The sequence below is a fragment of the Melanerpes formicivorus genome, unplaced genomic scaffold (genome assembly GCF_026170545.1).
Source record: "Melanerpes formicivorus ecotype bairdi unplaced genomic scaffold, bMelFor1.0.p_v2 SCAF_16, whole genome shotgun sequence".
Taxonomy (NCBI): Eukaryota; Metazoa; Chordata; class Aves; order Piciformes; family Picidae; genus Melanerpes; species Melanerpes formicivorus.
The window spans coordinates 12,353,881-12,367,369 of record NW_027142368.1 but is presented as its reverse complement, the minus strand read 5'-3'; the positions used below and the strand labels follow the sequence as shown (position 1 = coordinate 12,367,369).

Here is a 13,489-nt window from a genome sequence, read left to right as displayed (position 1 = left end):
GAGCAAGAAGGTCTCCCCTGAGCCTCCTCTTCTCCAGGCTGGGGGGGGTGGGGAGGTGGCATCCTGCCCCCAGCATGCCCAGACAAGGCTGAGCAGTGCAGGGGACACCTGACAGTGGGCAGGAGGAAGCCCCTGCCTGATGCAGGGTCTAGGGGGTGGGTTTGCAGCTGTGTGATGGTTCCCCCCGCCCCGAAACGAGGAGCCAAGGGCCTGGGCAGAGCGTTTATTTCCCAGATCAAACCAAGCCGGCAGGGTAGGAGCCGAGGTAGATGGTCCAGCAACCTCCACAGCTCCCCCTCGGGGGCTCCCTCCACGGCCAGCAGCCCTCAGGGAGGTCCTCAGCCCCCACGGGAGCGAACCCCAGCGGCCAGCTGGAGCTGTGCAGGCAGGAACAGCCCCGCGGAGCTCCGCAGTTCCACCCCCCTCCCCCACCGAGGAGCCTCTCCAAAGCATCCAGCAAGCTTTGAGACCTAGCACAGGGGCAGGGAAGGAGGTAAATCTGGGGGGTGGTGCGGGGCTCACTGGCTTATAGGGGGGATACCAGCACGTCCCAGCCTGCGGCACAGTGGGAGGAAGATGATGCTGTACAGCCCTGGGTGCAAGGAGCCAGCTGGGGGGGCTGGGGGCGGCGGGGGGGGGACACCAGTTTGAGGCTGCAGGACCCACACCAAGGGGCTGGGGGCCAGCACCTCGCTAGGCTCCGTGGGTGGCCAGCTGCAAAGAACCCCCAAAGCTGCTGCTTCTGGGCTGGGGGTGAGGGGAACAAGGTTTGGGGGGTGGTCAGCCAGCACCCCCCTACACACACCCCACCATGGGGGTCTCCTTCAGCCCCCTCCCCCCCCCCCCGTGCCCACCCGCGGCTGGAGGAGCAGCCGGCGGCAGGGTGCTGCCCGGGCAGGGGGGGCACACGCTGTCCCAGGGTGGGAGGGAAGCACTGGGGGCGGTGGGAGAAGGTCTGTCATGCAGGCAGGGTTTGGAGGCCGCTCCTGGGAGCCCCCCCCAGCGCCCAGCTCCCCTCCTAAGTGGGCTGCTCCTTGGGGTCGTAGATCACCTCGGTGTAGCTGGGGGGCTGGGGCAGGTCGGCCATGGGCACCGCCAGGTCCGCTTGGGTGGCGCTGGGGACGATCAGCATGGCCTGGAGGAGGAGATGGGGGGGGGGGAGAGAGGGGGCAGTGCTGAGGGTGGGCACCAGCTGGTGCTCAGATCCCTCCCTCCCCACTCCCTGCCCTACCTCGTTGGAGCTGAGGCGAGTGGCCCTGCACCAGAAGTTGGCGGTGGCCACGGCGATGCAGAACTCCAGGATGGTGAAGATGAGCAGCACAATGGAGATGCCGTTCCCTGCCAGCTCCAGGGGGGACAAGACCCCGTCAGCAGCCCCCAGCAGGGGGCAACCCGGGCCCAGCTCCCACCCCCCACCTCCTCTTCCCCCCGGAGTGGAGCCCAGCCCGTTATTTTGGAGCTCCTCTCCTCCACCTCCCTCTCCTCACCCTGCCTCTCCTCTCCTCCACCTCCCTCTCCTCACCCTGCCTCTCCTCTCCTCCACCTCCCTCTCCTCACCCTGCCTCTCCTCTCCTCCACCTCCCTCTCCTCACCCTGCCTCTCCTCTCCTCCACCTCCCTCTCCTCACCCTGCCTCTCCTCTCCTCCACCTCCCTCTCACCACCCTGCCTCTCCTCTCCTCCACCTCCCTCTCACCACCCTGCCTCTCCTCTCCTCCACCTCCCTCTCACCCCCCCTTCACCTCTCTGCTTCCATGGCTTATAGAGGCAGCCAGGCCATGCCAAGCCATACCAGGCCATACCAGGCCATGAGTCATCTCCAGAGGTGCCAGCCTAAAACAGGTCAGGCACACAGCACTGCCCTGGCAGCTGGCACCGTGCTTGGGGTGCCACCAGCTGTAGGGCCCCAACAGTGCCAGGGCTGAGCCTGTCAAACCTCCCCTGACCTCCCACAGCACGCATACAAGGTGGGATGAAAGGATGGAGAAAGGACCAGGGGAGGTTGCCAGCAGGTTTAGTCCCTTCCAGGGTGGGGTAGAAGGGGAGGAAAGAACCAGGAGAGGTTCCCTGGAGGTTTAGCCCCTTCCAGGGTGGGATGAAAGGATGGAGAAAGGATCAGGAGAGGTTCCCAGAAGGTTTAACCTCTTCCAGGGTGGGATAGAAGGGCAGAGAAAGGACCAGGGGAGGTTCCCAGAAGGTTTGGTCCCTTCCAGGATGGGATGAAAGGATGGAGAAAGGACCAGGGGAGGTTCCCAGAAGGTTTAACCCTTTCCAGGGTGGGATAGAAGGGCAGAGAATGGACCAGGAGAGGTTCCCTGAAGGTTTAACCCTTTCTAGGGTGGGATGAAAGGATGGAAAAAGGATCAGGAGAGGTTCCCAGAAGGTTTAGTCCCTTCCAGGGTGGGGTAGAAGGGCAGAGAAAGGACCAGGAGAGGTTCCCTGAAGGTTTAACCCTTTCTAGGGTGGGATGAAAGGATGGAAAAAGGACCAGGAGAGGTTCCCAGAAGGTTTAGTCCCTTCCAGGGTGGGGTAGAAGAGCAGAGGAAGGACCAGGAGAGGTTCCCTGGAGGTTTAGTCCCTTCCAGGGTGGGATGAAAGGATGGAGAAAGGATCAGGAGAGGTTCCCAGAAGGTTTGGTCCCTTCCAGGGTGGGATGAAAGGATGGAGAAAGGACCAGGAGAGGCTCCCAGAAGGTTTAACCCTTTCCAGGGTGGGATGAAAGGATGGAAAAAGAATCAGAAGAGGTTCCCAGAAGGTTTAGTCCCTTCCAGGGTGGGGTAGAAGGGCAGAGGAAGGACCAGGAGAGGTTTCCTGAAGGTTTAACTCCTTCCAGGGTGGAGCAGAAGGGCAGAGGAAGGATCAGGAGAGGTTCCCTGAAGGTTTAACTCCTTCCAGGGTGGGGTAGAAGGGCAGAGGAAGGACCAGGAGGGGTTCTCTGAAGGTTTAACTCCTTCCAGGGTCAGGTGGAAGGATAGAGAAAAGACCAGGAGAGGTTCCCAGAAGGTTTAGTCCCTTCCAGGGTGGGGTAGAAGGGCAGAGGAAGGACCAGGAGAGGCTCCCAGAAGGTTTAACCCTTTCCAGGGTGGGCTGGGAGCATGGAGGAAGGAGCAGCCGTTGCCAGAAGGTTGGGCCCCCCCCCTTCGAGGGGCTGGGTGGTGGCTCTGGGGGGCCTGTGGCCGTGCCCCCCCTTACCAGGACGAGGTAACTGTAGTAGTTGAAGTTGGAGCGGTAGAGGCCGTTCAGGTTGAGGTCCACGATGAAGGCCACGATGCCCAGCAGGGCAAAGATGGCACTGATGACATTCATGGTCTGGCTGCCCTTCACCTGTGGGCACAGGGAGTGGTTTAGGAGAGGGGGGGACAGACAATCAGCCCCCCCAAACCCATAAGGGCCTCCCCTCCCTAGGGAACAGCTCAGGCTGCTTTTGGGGTGGGGGTTAGCTCCTCCACCTTGCTTGCTGCAAGGAATAACCTTCCAGAGCAGCTTCTGAACGTGGCTTTGTCCTGCTGGCATGCACCTGGCAGCAAAGCTGGTCCCACCACCACCCCCCCACACACGGGGCAGGGGGAGGAGGGCACTGGTGGGATGCCCAGGGGCCACTCACCGCACACTCCGTGGGGCTCTTCTCTGCCCCGATGGAGAGGCAGCCTGAGATGATGAACTGTGCCAAGAGAGGAGGAGGAGGAGGAGGAGGAGAGTCAGCCTCTGCCAAGCTCACCCTGAGCCACCCAAACCCACCCCCAGCTGCCCATGGGCACAGCCCCACCCCTCCCAGGGCTGCCATGTGCTTAGTCCTCGAGTTTCAGGGGCTGCTGGACCAGGACCTGCTGCTCCCAGGGATGCTGGAGGGCATCCTGCTGGGTGGGCATCCTGCCCCCTGGGCATCTGCCTCCAGCAGGCATCCTCCCTGCCCACTTAGCATCCTGCTGGGTGGGCATCCTGCCCCCTGGGCATCTGCCTCCAGCAGGCAGCCCCCTGCCCAGTTAGCATCCTGCTGGGTGGGCATCCTGTCCCCTGGGCATCTGCCTCCAGCAGGCAGCCCCCCACCCAGCTGGCATCCTAGGTAGGAATCCCCTCCCAGGGAACATCCTTCTGGGTGAGCAATCCTTCCCTGCCTGCCATCCCCTTCCCTGGGGGCATCTCCTTCCCTCCTTAGTAGGCCTTCTTCTGGGTGGGCATCTCCTTCCCCAGGGGACATCCCTCCTGGGTGGACATCCCTCCTGAGAGGACCCCTCCCTATTGTGTATCTCCTTCCCAGTAGACCTCCTTAGTGGGCATCCTTCTGGGTGGGCATCTCCTCCCTGGCTGTCCTCACTCCTCCCTAGTGGGCATCTCCCCCCGGCTGCCCTCCCTCCTTCCCTGTGGGCATCTTCCCCCTGGCTGACCTCCCTCCTTCCCTGGGGGGCATCTCTCCCCCCCTGGCTGCCCTCCCTCCTTCCCTAGTGGGCATCTCCCCCCCGGCTGCCCTCCCTCCTTCCCTGGGGGGCATCTCCCCCCTGGCTACCCTCCCTCCTTCCTTGGGGGGCATCTCCCCCCTGGCTGCCCTCCCTCCTTCCCTGCGGGCACCTCCCCCCTGGTGGGCAGCCCTGGCAGTGCCCCCAGCACTCACAGAGACGCCGCCCAGGAAGGGAATCTCTCCGATGACGAAGACGGAGGTGTAGACATTGGTCAGCGTGGTCAGGACGATCCCAAAGCCGATGTGCATGAAGCCAGTCATGATCTGGATGGTCTGTGCCGTGGGACAGGGTGACAACGGGGACCACTCACACCCCCCCCAACCCTCCACCTACCCCCTTCCCCAACCCCTCTACCCCCACCCAGGGTTGGGGGACCCCCGGTCCCTGAGCTCCTCCAGGACCACAGCATGCCCGGGGGGATCGATGCGACGGGGAGGAGCCTGCAGGAAGGAGGCAAAGCCCCACAGGGATAAGGAAAACCAACAGGAAGGGGGCAAAACCCACCGGCAATGGTGGGGGGGGGAAGCCCTGGAAATGAGGTGGGGGGAAATGGGACAATGAAGCCCAGGGAATAGGGCTGAAGCCCTGGAAATAAGGGGGAGGGGAAAGGCAAAACCAAACCATGGGAATGGGACAAAACCCCCTGGGAATGGGGAGAAAAAAAGCCCTGGGAATAGGGCTGAAGCCTTGGAAATGAGGTGTGGGGGGAATCGGGAATGGGAAGGCAAAACCAACCCGGGAAGGGGGCAGAACCGCCTGGGAATGGGGGGAAAAGAGCCTTGGGAATAGGGCTGAAGCCCTGGAAAGGGGAAGGGGGGAGTGGGAGACGGGAATGGGGATAAAAAACAGACATGGGAATGGGGCAGGAGACCCCAGGAATGAGGCAAACCCCTCGGGAATGGAGGGGGGTGGGGAAACAACAGGAATGGGACAGGACCCCCGGGAAGGGGGAAAGAAAGCCCTGGGAATAGGGCTGAAGCCCTGGAAATGAGATGTGGGGGGAATCGGGAACGGGAGGGGAAAAACAAGCCGGGAATGGGGGTGGGAAATAGCCCTGGGAATAGGGCTGAAGCCCGGGGAAGGGGAAGGGGGGAGTGGGAGACGGGAATGAGGATAAACAACAGACATGGGAATGGGGCAGAACTCCCCGGGAATGGGGCAGGAGACCCTGGGAATGGGGCAAACCCCTCGGGAATGAGGCAAACCCTGGGAATGAGGCAAACCCCTCGGGAATAGGGGGCTGGAGAAACAACAGGAATGGGACAGAACCCCTCAGGAATGGGGAGGAATCCCCCGGGAATGCGGCAGGCTGAGAACGGAGCCAATTTCCCCTGCCAGGGCTGGGGGGGGGTGCCTCAGACCTGGAGCCCCTCTGAGACCACAGCATTCCCCCCCAAGGGGATGGATTTGAGGGGTTAAAACCCCCCAGGAACGGGGCAGAACCCGCCGGGAAGGGGGCAGGGAAGGCCTTTCCCGGGGTCCCAGCCCCTCTCCTCCCCCCTCCCCCCCCCGGACTCACCCCCATCACTCGGTTCTTGCCCTTGGGCAGGGTCTCAGCCGTGTACATCACCGCCCGGCTGCCCAGTCGCAGGCTCCCCATCCCCTGCATGGGAGCAGTGGGGGGGTCACTGGGACCCCCCCACACGCACACCTCCGGTCCCGGAGCCAGCTCCGGTCCCCTCCGGGGTCAACAGTAACCCCCCCCTCCACCCCCCTCACCACCACCCCCCCACCCCCCCAAGCCCCACCCCACCTCGGCGGCTCCCCATTGGTGCAACGTGGCTGATGTCAGAGGCTGCAGCATCCCCGGGGGCACCGCCCCGGCCACGCGTGAATCCCCCCTCATCATCCACGGGTAACGCCCCCCCCCATCCCCACCGCAAGGACCCACGGGTGAAAACCACCCCCCCCCCCACCCCCATGACTACCTATGGCTGAATACCTCAGGACCCACGGGTGAACACCCCACCCCCTCCCCTGCTCCACAACCCACAGGTTAAAGATGCTGAGACCCCTCCCCACCCATCACAGGGATGGGCTTAGGGACCACCCCCCCCGTCACCCAGGGAGGTGACCAAGGACCCCCATGTCACCCCTGGGTGACCCCAGTGTCACATAGGAATGGGACTGGGGACCCCCAGGGCTGTGCTCAGGGTCACCTCTGCCACCCAAGGCTGGGCTTGGGGACCCAAGTGTCACCCAAAAGTGTGACTGGGAGCCTCCTGCTACCCAGAGATGTGCTCAGGGACCCCCCTGTCACATAGGAATGGGACTGGGGGCCCCCAGGGCTAGGCTCAGGGACACCTCTGCCACCCAAGGCTGGGCTTGGGCACCCAAGTGTCACCCAAAAGTGTGACTGGGAGCCTTCTGCCACCCACAGATGCGCTCAAGGAACCCCAGTGCTGCCCAGGGAGGTGACTGGGAACTCCCCCTGGCCCCTAGGAATATGCTCAGGGACCCCTGTGCCACCCAGGGATGTGCTTGAGGGACTCCAGTAGCATCTAGGGACGTGAAGAAAGCAGAGTGGCAGGGAAAAAGCAGCCCCCAAAGGGCCTCAAAGCCCTTTGTGTCCCTCCCCCCTTCTCCTAAGCCTTCCTGGCTGAGAGCTGTCCCTGCACCCCCAGGCCCAAGCCCTGTTTAGAGGAGCTCAGAAAGGGAGAAACAGGAAGAAAAAAGAAAGAAAAGGGAAAGAAGAGAACATAAAATAATAATACTAAATAAAAGCAGCCCAGCAGAGAGCTGCCTGCAGCCAGTTCCTGGAAGAAAAAAATCCATCAAGGGCCATTAGGCAGCAGCCAGCTGCTCCCTGCAGAGCTGGGGGAGCTGAGAGCAGCGCCCTGGACCCACAGAGCCTGGGTGTGGGGCTGGAGAGAGTCCTGAACCCACAGAGCTCAAGAGTGGGGCTGGAGAGAGCCAGAATGTGGGGCTGGAGAGAGTCCTGAACCCACAGAGCCTGAGTGTGGGGCTGGAGGGAGCCAGGATGTGGGGCTGGAGGGAGTCCTGAACCCACAGAGCCTGAGTGTGGGGCTGGAGGGAGCCAGGATGTGGGGCTGGAGGGAGTCCTGAACCCACAGAGCCCGAGAGTGGGGCTGGAGGGAGCCAGGATGTGGGGCTGGAGAGAGTCCTGAACCCACAGAGCCTGAGTGTGGGGCTGGAGGGAGCCAGGATGTGGGGCAGGAGAGTCCTGAACCCACAGAGCCTGAGCGTGGGGCTGGAGAGAGTCCTGAACCCACAGAGCCCAAGAGTGGGGCTGGAGGGAGCCAGGATGTGGGGCTGGAGAGAGTCCTGAACCCACAGAGCCTGGATGTGGGGCTGAAGGGAGCCAGCATGTGCAGCTGGACAGAGCCCCGCTGCGAGGGCTGGACAGAGCCCGGCTCCGTGGGGCCGGGGCTCCGAGGGCTGGACAGAGCGCGGCTCCGTGGGGCCGGGGCTCCGAGGGCTGGACAGAGCGCGGCTCCGTGGGGCCGGGGCTCCGAGGGCTGGACAGAGCGCGGCTCCGTGGGGCCGGGGCTCCGAGGGCTGGACAGAGCGCGGCTCCGTGGGGCCGGGGCTCCGAGGGCTGGACAGAGCGCGGCTCCGTGGGGCCGGGGCTCCGAGGGCTGGACAGAGCGCGGCTCCGTGGGGCCGGGGCTCCGAGGGCTGGACGCGGGCCTGGCCCCACACAGAGCCAGGATGTGGAGCTTGGGCAGCACCCTGGCAGCATCCCCCGGGCTGGGGGCCCCAGAGCTCCTTGGCAGCCGTTGGCCACCCTGGGAAGGTGCCCCCCCAGCAGCTGTGCCCCCAGGCAGCTGCTGCCCACCGCAGGGGCTCTGCACCCACGGGTGGAAGGCTGCAGGCTGGCACAGAGTGGCACTGGGTCACCGTGCCGCACGTTGGAGATGGAAGCTTTCCACCCAAGCCCTCGGGGGCAGGGATCATTGCTCTCCTCCAAGCCAGCTGGCTCCCTCGGGATGCCAGCCCAGCACCACCTCCGAGGCACCCAAGGTCCTCAGCACCACCCTCCCGGCACAGCCGTTTCTGCCCTGGGTTTATTGAGCGAACCAGAAGGGTCACACCGGGGAAGGGTCACACCACAGGTGCAGGGCAGGTCCTGGGGGGCCTGTGGTCTTCCCTGGGTGCGGTGGGGGCCATGGCCACGGCCTGGGGCTCCCCCAGGGCTGCCTCAGCGCCCCCAGTTCGGCGGCGCTGCACGGAGCAGTAGCAAGCGGCCAGGCTCACGGCGAGCAGGGCGCAGCACATGGCCACCATGGCCAGCGTGGTGCCAGGGGGGGCTGGCCCTGTGGAGAGAGGCAGGGAGGGTGAGAGGGGCCAGCAGGGCCAGCCCAGCCCCCCGGGGAAGGTGACACTCACTGGAGTCCCTCGTCCCGCCCCGCACCGCAGGGACCGAGGGGCCAGGAGAGGGCATCCTGCTGGCCTCCAGCGCCGGGGGGGGTCCCTGGGGAGGAGCTGGGGAGAGCTGGGACGAGCTCCAGGGGACCAAGGAGGAGGGTGGCTTCTCCCAGGAGACCTGCAAGGAGAAGGTGATCAGGCACAGAGAGCAGCCAGGAGGGTGCCCAGAGCCCTCCAAGCAGCTCCTTACCTCCGGAGGTGGCCGCCCGCCGCCGCCGCCCCCCGCAGCCAGCTGCAGAGCCACAGCAGGAGCAGCTGGCTCCATCCAGGGACAGCCAAGCGCCTCTCACAGGGTCGTAGGAACAGGCTTTGCCCAAGGTGCCTCCAGCACCTGGTGCCACAGCCTTCAGGTGACAGTGGAGGTAGATCTGTGAAGACAGAGGTCAGTGGGAGGAGGTTCACCAAGGGCAAGAGCTGAGTCCTGCACTTGGCTCACAACCACCCCAGGAAGGCTCCAGGCTGGGGGCAGAAACTGCCTGGTGGGAAAGGAGCTGGGGGGGTTGGTGACAGCAGCTGGAGATGAGCCAGGGGGTGCCCAGGTGGCCAAGGAGGCCACCAGCAGCCTGGCCTGGAGCAGCAAGAGTGTGGCCAGCAGGAGCAGGGCAGGGATTGTCCCCTGGGCTGGGCACTGCTGAGGCCACAGCTGGAATCCTGGGCTCAGTTTTGGACCTCTCACTCCAAGAAGTACACTGAGGAGCTGGAGCAGGGCCAGAGAAGGGCAATGAGGCTGGGGGGCACTGATGGGTGGAGGTCATCCCCCCCCACCCCTGTTGGCACAGACCTGGCTTCCAGAGGCGTTGGGGAAGAGGAAGGTGTCCAGCTGGAAGCGAAGGGAGCCGTTGCCATGCCGGGGGAGGAAGCGAGAGCGCCCCAGCTGCCCATCCAGCAGGCACCTAGCAGGGTGGGAAGCAGGGTGAGCCGGGCACTGCCGCCCCTCAGAGCGCCAGCAAGGGGCCAGAGCAGCCGCTGGGGGCAGCGGCCGCCCCCCATCCCCGGCCCAGCCGTGGTGCTCACCCATCATCCGAGACGACCTCGTAGCTGAGCCGCTCTGCCGCGCTGGGGCTGGCCACGCACTCAGCTACAAAGACCCTCAGGGGGAGCTGCTGGGTGGTGCCCACCGAGGCCTCGACGTTGATCAGCTCCCCCAGGGAATACCTGGGGGGCTGGAGCAGCTGGGAGGACCAGGAACCTTGGGGAGAGCACAGAACATTAGGGTCTGGAAGGGACCTAGAGAGATCACCCCCCAACCCTGCCAGAGCAGGATCACCTGCAGCGGGTCACACAGGAGCACATCCAGGTGGGGTTTGAGTATCTCCAGCATGGGAGAGCCCACAACCCCCCTGGGCAGCCTGCTCCAGGGCTCTGGCACCCTCACAGGGAAATAATTCTTCCTCCTCCTGTTTCCATGGAACTTCCTCTGCCTCAGCTTCCACCACTGCCCTTTGTGCTGGCACTGGGCATCCCCCAGCAGAGCCTGGCTCCAGCCCCTTGGCACTCACCCTGCACAGCTTTATCACCAGCACTGAGGTCACCTCTCAGGCTCCTCCTCTGCAAGCTGCACAGCCCTCAGCTCCCTCAGGCTCTCCTCATGAGGAAGATGTTCCACTGCCTTCACTTTCTTGGCTCTGTGCTGGACTCTTTCAAGCAGTTCCCTGAGGCCCTTCCTGAGCTGAGGGGCCCAGAGCTGGACACAACATTCCAGATGTGACCTCAGCAGGGCAGAGCAGAGAGGGAGCAGAACCTCTCTCCACCCACTGACCACAGCCCTTCGAACACAACCCAGGATACCACTGGCCTTCTGGGCCACAAGAGCACACTGCTGGCTTGTGATTGCTGCAAGCATCACCCTGGGACCCTAGCAAGGCAGGGGGGTCCCTGTCAGCCCAGCACCCGGGGGGGCAAGGAGGTCTGGAGCTCCTCTACTCACTGTCATAGAGGTCCAGGGCGAAGCGCAGGCGTCTGCGGCGGGCGACGGTGGAGCCGAAGGAGATCCAGGTGGGCTGGATGGCTCTGGATGAAACATTGCCCACCCTGCCCCACAGCACAGCCTTCAGGGGGCTGACAGGCTCCACACCCCACCCCACCACCCCTCCTGCCCCCAGCCTGCCCAGGAGGGGCTGCTGGAGCCATCCCTGAGGGGTTCCATCATGGAGCAGCAGGCACATGGGGCTCAGCCAGAACCTGGCTCCATGGAGGTCCCAGCTCACCGGGGGTAGGAGCAGTCCACAGGGAGGGAGAAAGGTCTGGAGCGAGCCACAGGCCTCCCAGCCAGAGGCTGGTAGTGGAGGACGTTGCTGTAGTGGATGCTGTCTGGCAGGAGCTGGAGGAACAAGCAGGTGTGGGGCTGGAGGGGCCACCCAGGTGCCAGCCAGAGGCCCCTCTGTGTCCCCAGCACCACAGAACAGGAGGTGCCCAGGGGCAGAAAGCTCCTCAGCACATGGTGAGGGCCAAGGCTCAGGTCACTGGTGGTGGCCACACTCTGCCCCAAGGGTGGCTGTCCTCATGAGTGCTGCTGCAGGTCCCCCCTCTAGGGACAGCAGGACCTGGGGGGATCCAGCCCCAACACATGGGTACAGTGACAACAATGTCCTGGGCACCTCAGGGAGGGTGTGAAGGACCCCATCCCCACGGGGGACTTCTTCCCAGCCAGGGCCCACGCTGCCCTGACTTTGTCCAGTGCCCCACTGTGCCCTCCTCTGCCACCCCCCAGGAGAGCCAGGCTGCTGCTGCAGCAGCATCTCCATGGGCGGGGGGGGGTGGGGGGGTGTCACCCATGGCTCCTCACCTCCAGCACGGTGCCACAGCCCACGAGGGGGTGCTCCAGCCAGTACCTGTCCCCATCAGCAGCGGTCACCCCGCAGCCAGATCCCAGGCTCAGCTCTCCACGGGCCAGGCTGCTCCCCAGGAGGCTGCTGGGCACTGCCACCGACAGCCAGGCTTGGCCACACCTAACAGAGACTGCAGCAGAGCAAGAAGGAAGGGGACTGAGCCACCCTGCTGCTGGCCTCCAGATGTCCCCTCCAGCTCCCCCCTTCCAGCTTCCCCTGAGCAGGGCTGGGGGGGACAGAGGAGAAGGCTGAGCTGCTTCAGGGGGTCAGCCCAGGGCACTGATGTGGCCATGATGCTCCTGAGAGGTCTCCGTGGGGAGATGAAGGAGATGCAGGACCCATCCCAGGGCTTCCCTCACCTCTTGGTTCCAAACTTGATGTCTGGGACAACCTCCCCATGGTCTTCCTTTGCTGGCACCACCCAGGCTCCCCCACTCCCCAGCAAGCCCAAGGGAGGGCAGCCAGACCTCCAGATGTCCACCCCCCACCCCCTTCAAGCAGCTCCTTACCCTGGGCATCCTGTGCCCAAGCTGCAACCACAAAGAAGAGCACAAACCACCTGCCCCTGAGAGCCTTCATCATGATGGAGGAGAAGAAGAAGAGAAGCAGCCCCCAGTGATAGCTTTTAACACCTGGGTGAAGGTCAGCTGCAGCAGCTCTCCCAATGGGAGGCTGGGTGGTGCCTCCACCCCCCTGCCCACCTCCTCACACCCACCTGGAGCCCATCTCTCCAGCCCAAGAGGCAAAACAAAGGCCTTGGTTCCTGCCCCTCTCCTTGTTCTGCTCCTTGTCCCTCTCCCTGCTCCTTGTCCCTCTCCCTGCTCCTCATCCTCATCCTAGTCCCTGCCCTAGCTTCCTGTCTCTGTCCTTACTCCCTGTCCTGATCCTAGTCCTTGCTCCTTGTGCTGGCCCTTGCCCTGCTCCCTGTCCTTGCTTCTTGTCCTGATCCTTATCCTGACCCCTGTTCTTGCTCCCTGTCCTTGCTCCTTGTGCTGGTCCTTATCCTGCTCCCTGTTCTTGCTCCCTGTCCTTGCTTCTTGTCCTGATCCTTATCCTGCTCCCTGTTCTTGCTCCCTGTCCTTGCTTCTTGTCCTGATCCTTATCCTGCTCCCTGTCCTTTCTCCCTGTCCTGCTCCCTGCCCTTGCTCCCTGCCCTTGCTCCCTGTCCTTGCTTCCTGTCCTTGCTTCTTGTCCTGATCCTTATCCTGCTCCCTGTCCTTGCTTCTTGTCTTGATCCTCATCCTGTTCCCTGCCCTTGCTCCCTGTCCTTGCTTCCTGTCCTTGCTTCTTGTCCTGATCCTTATCCTGCTCCCTGTCCTTGCTTCTTGTCCTGATCCTCATCCTGTTCCCTGCCCTTGCTCCCTGTCCTGCTCCCTGTCCTTGCTCCAGCTCCAATCCCTCTCTCTGCTCTTTCCCAGCTTCTTCCCCTGGTCCTGATCCCTGCCCCCCACCCACCTGGAGGAGGTGATGAAGAAGCTGAGACTCAACCTCTGGCCACATCCTTCGCCCCCAGACCCGAGCTGTTCCCCCCACACAGGGTGACAGCCTCCTCCCCGGGAGCGGTGGGTTTAGGCTGCACCTTTCACGTTGCTCACAGATCTCCAACAGAGAGTGGTAACATGTAAAGGAATCACCACTGGGGGGCAAGAGGGAAACTGATGCCAGCTCTGCCGGCTCCCACTGCAGAGACAGCTACCACAAGAATCCCTTTGGTAAAGACTCTTTCCCCTCTTTTGGCTTCCTGGCTCTGGGAGAGGCCAACTGGCTCCTGCTGGACCTTGGCTGCATTGTTTTGGCTAAGTTCTCACAACCCTCTG

At 63.6% G+C, this 13,489-nt stretch overlaps 2 protein-coding genes across 3 annotated transcripts; both read right to left on the bottom strand.

The window, feature by feature from the left end:
• Positions 1-218: 218 nt before the first annotated feature.
• Positions 219-6,152, bottom strand: LOC137446216 (membrane-spanning 4-domains subfamily A member 15-like). Of its 2 annotated transcripts, none has more exons than XM_068148607.1 (6): positions 5,975-6,152; positions 4,608-4,727; positions 3,603-3,659; positions 3,191-3,322; positions 1,232-1,345; positions 219-1,135 (listed from the first exon to the last, which is right to left on the bottom strand). In XM_068148607.1, exons 1-6 carry the CDS (start codon positions 6,062-6,064, stop codon positions 1,019-1,021), a joined length of 630 nt encoding a protein of 209 aa, XP_068004708.1. In that variant the 5' UTR covers positions 6,065-6,152; the 3' UTR covers positions 219-1,018. The 2 variants fall into 2 exon arrangements, with proteins under 2 accessions (XP_068004708.1, XP_068004709.1); XM_068148608.1 differs by having other exon boundaries at positions 1,043-1,135; positions 1,232-1,338.
• A 2,231-nt stretch (positions 6,153-8,383) lies between these two features.
• Positions 8,384-12,305, bottom strand: LOC137446215 (zona pellucida sperm-binding protein 3-like). Its single transcript, XM_068148606.1, is given in 10 exon segments — positions 8,384-8,732; positions 8,806-8,891; positions 8,893-8,962; positions 9,035-9,212; positions 9,626-9,737; positions 9,859-10,033; positions 10,772-10,875; positions 11,052-11,164; positions 11,630-11,802; positions 12,182-12,305. Coding segments are annotated over 10 exon segments (1,296 nt in total). The 5' UTR covers positions 12,255-12,305; the 3' UTR covers positions 8,384-8,520.
• Between the last annotated feature and the right edge of the window lie 1,184 nt (positions 12,306-13,489).

Excerpts from the sequence above, each read along its gene's own strand:
- LOC137446216 (XM_068148607.1), bottom strand. The coding sequence starts at position 6,064 with ATGCAGGGGATGGGGAGCCTGCGACTGGGCAGCCGGGCGGTGATGTAC. Across the intron at positions 4,728-5,974 it reads GCAAGAACCGAGTGATGGGG|ACCATCCAGATCATGACTGG; the intron begins GTGAGTCCGGGG and ends CCCACGGCACAG. Across the intron at positions 3,660-4,607 it reads CCTTCCTGGGCGGCGTCTCT|TTCATCATCTCAGGCTGCCT; the intron begins GTGAGTGCTGGG and ends CTCTTGGCACAG.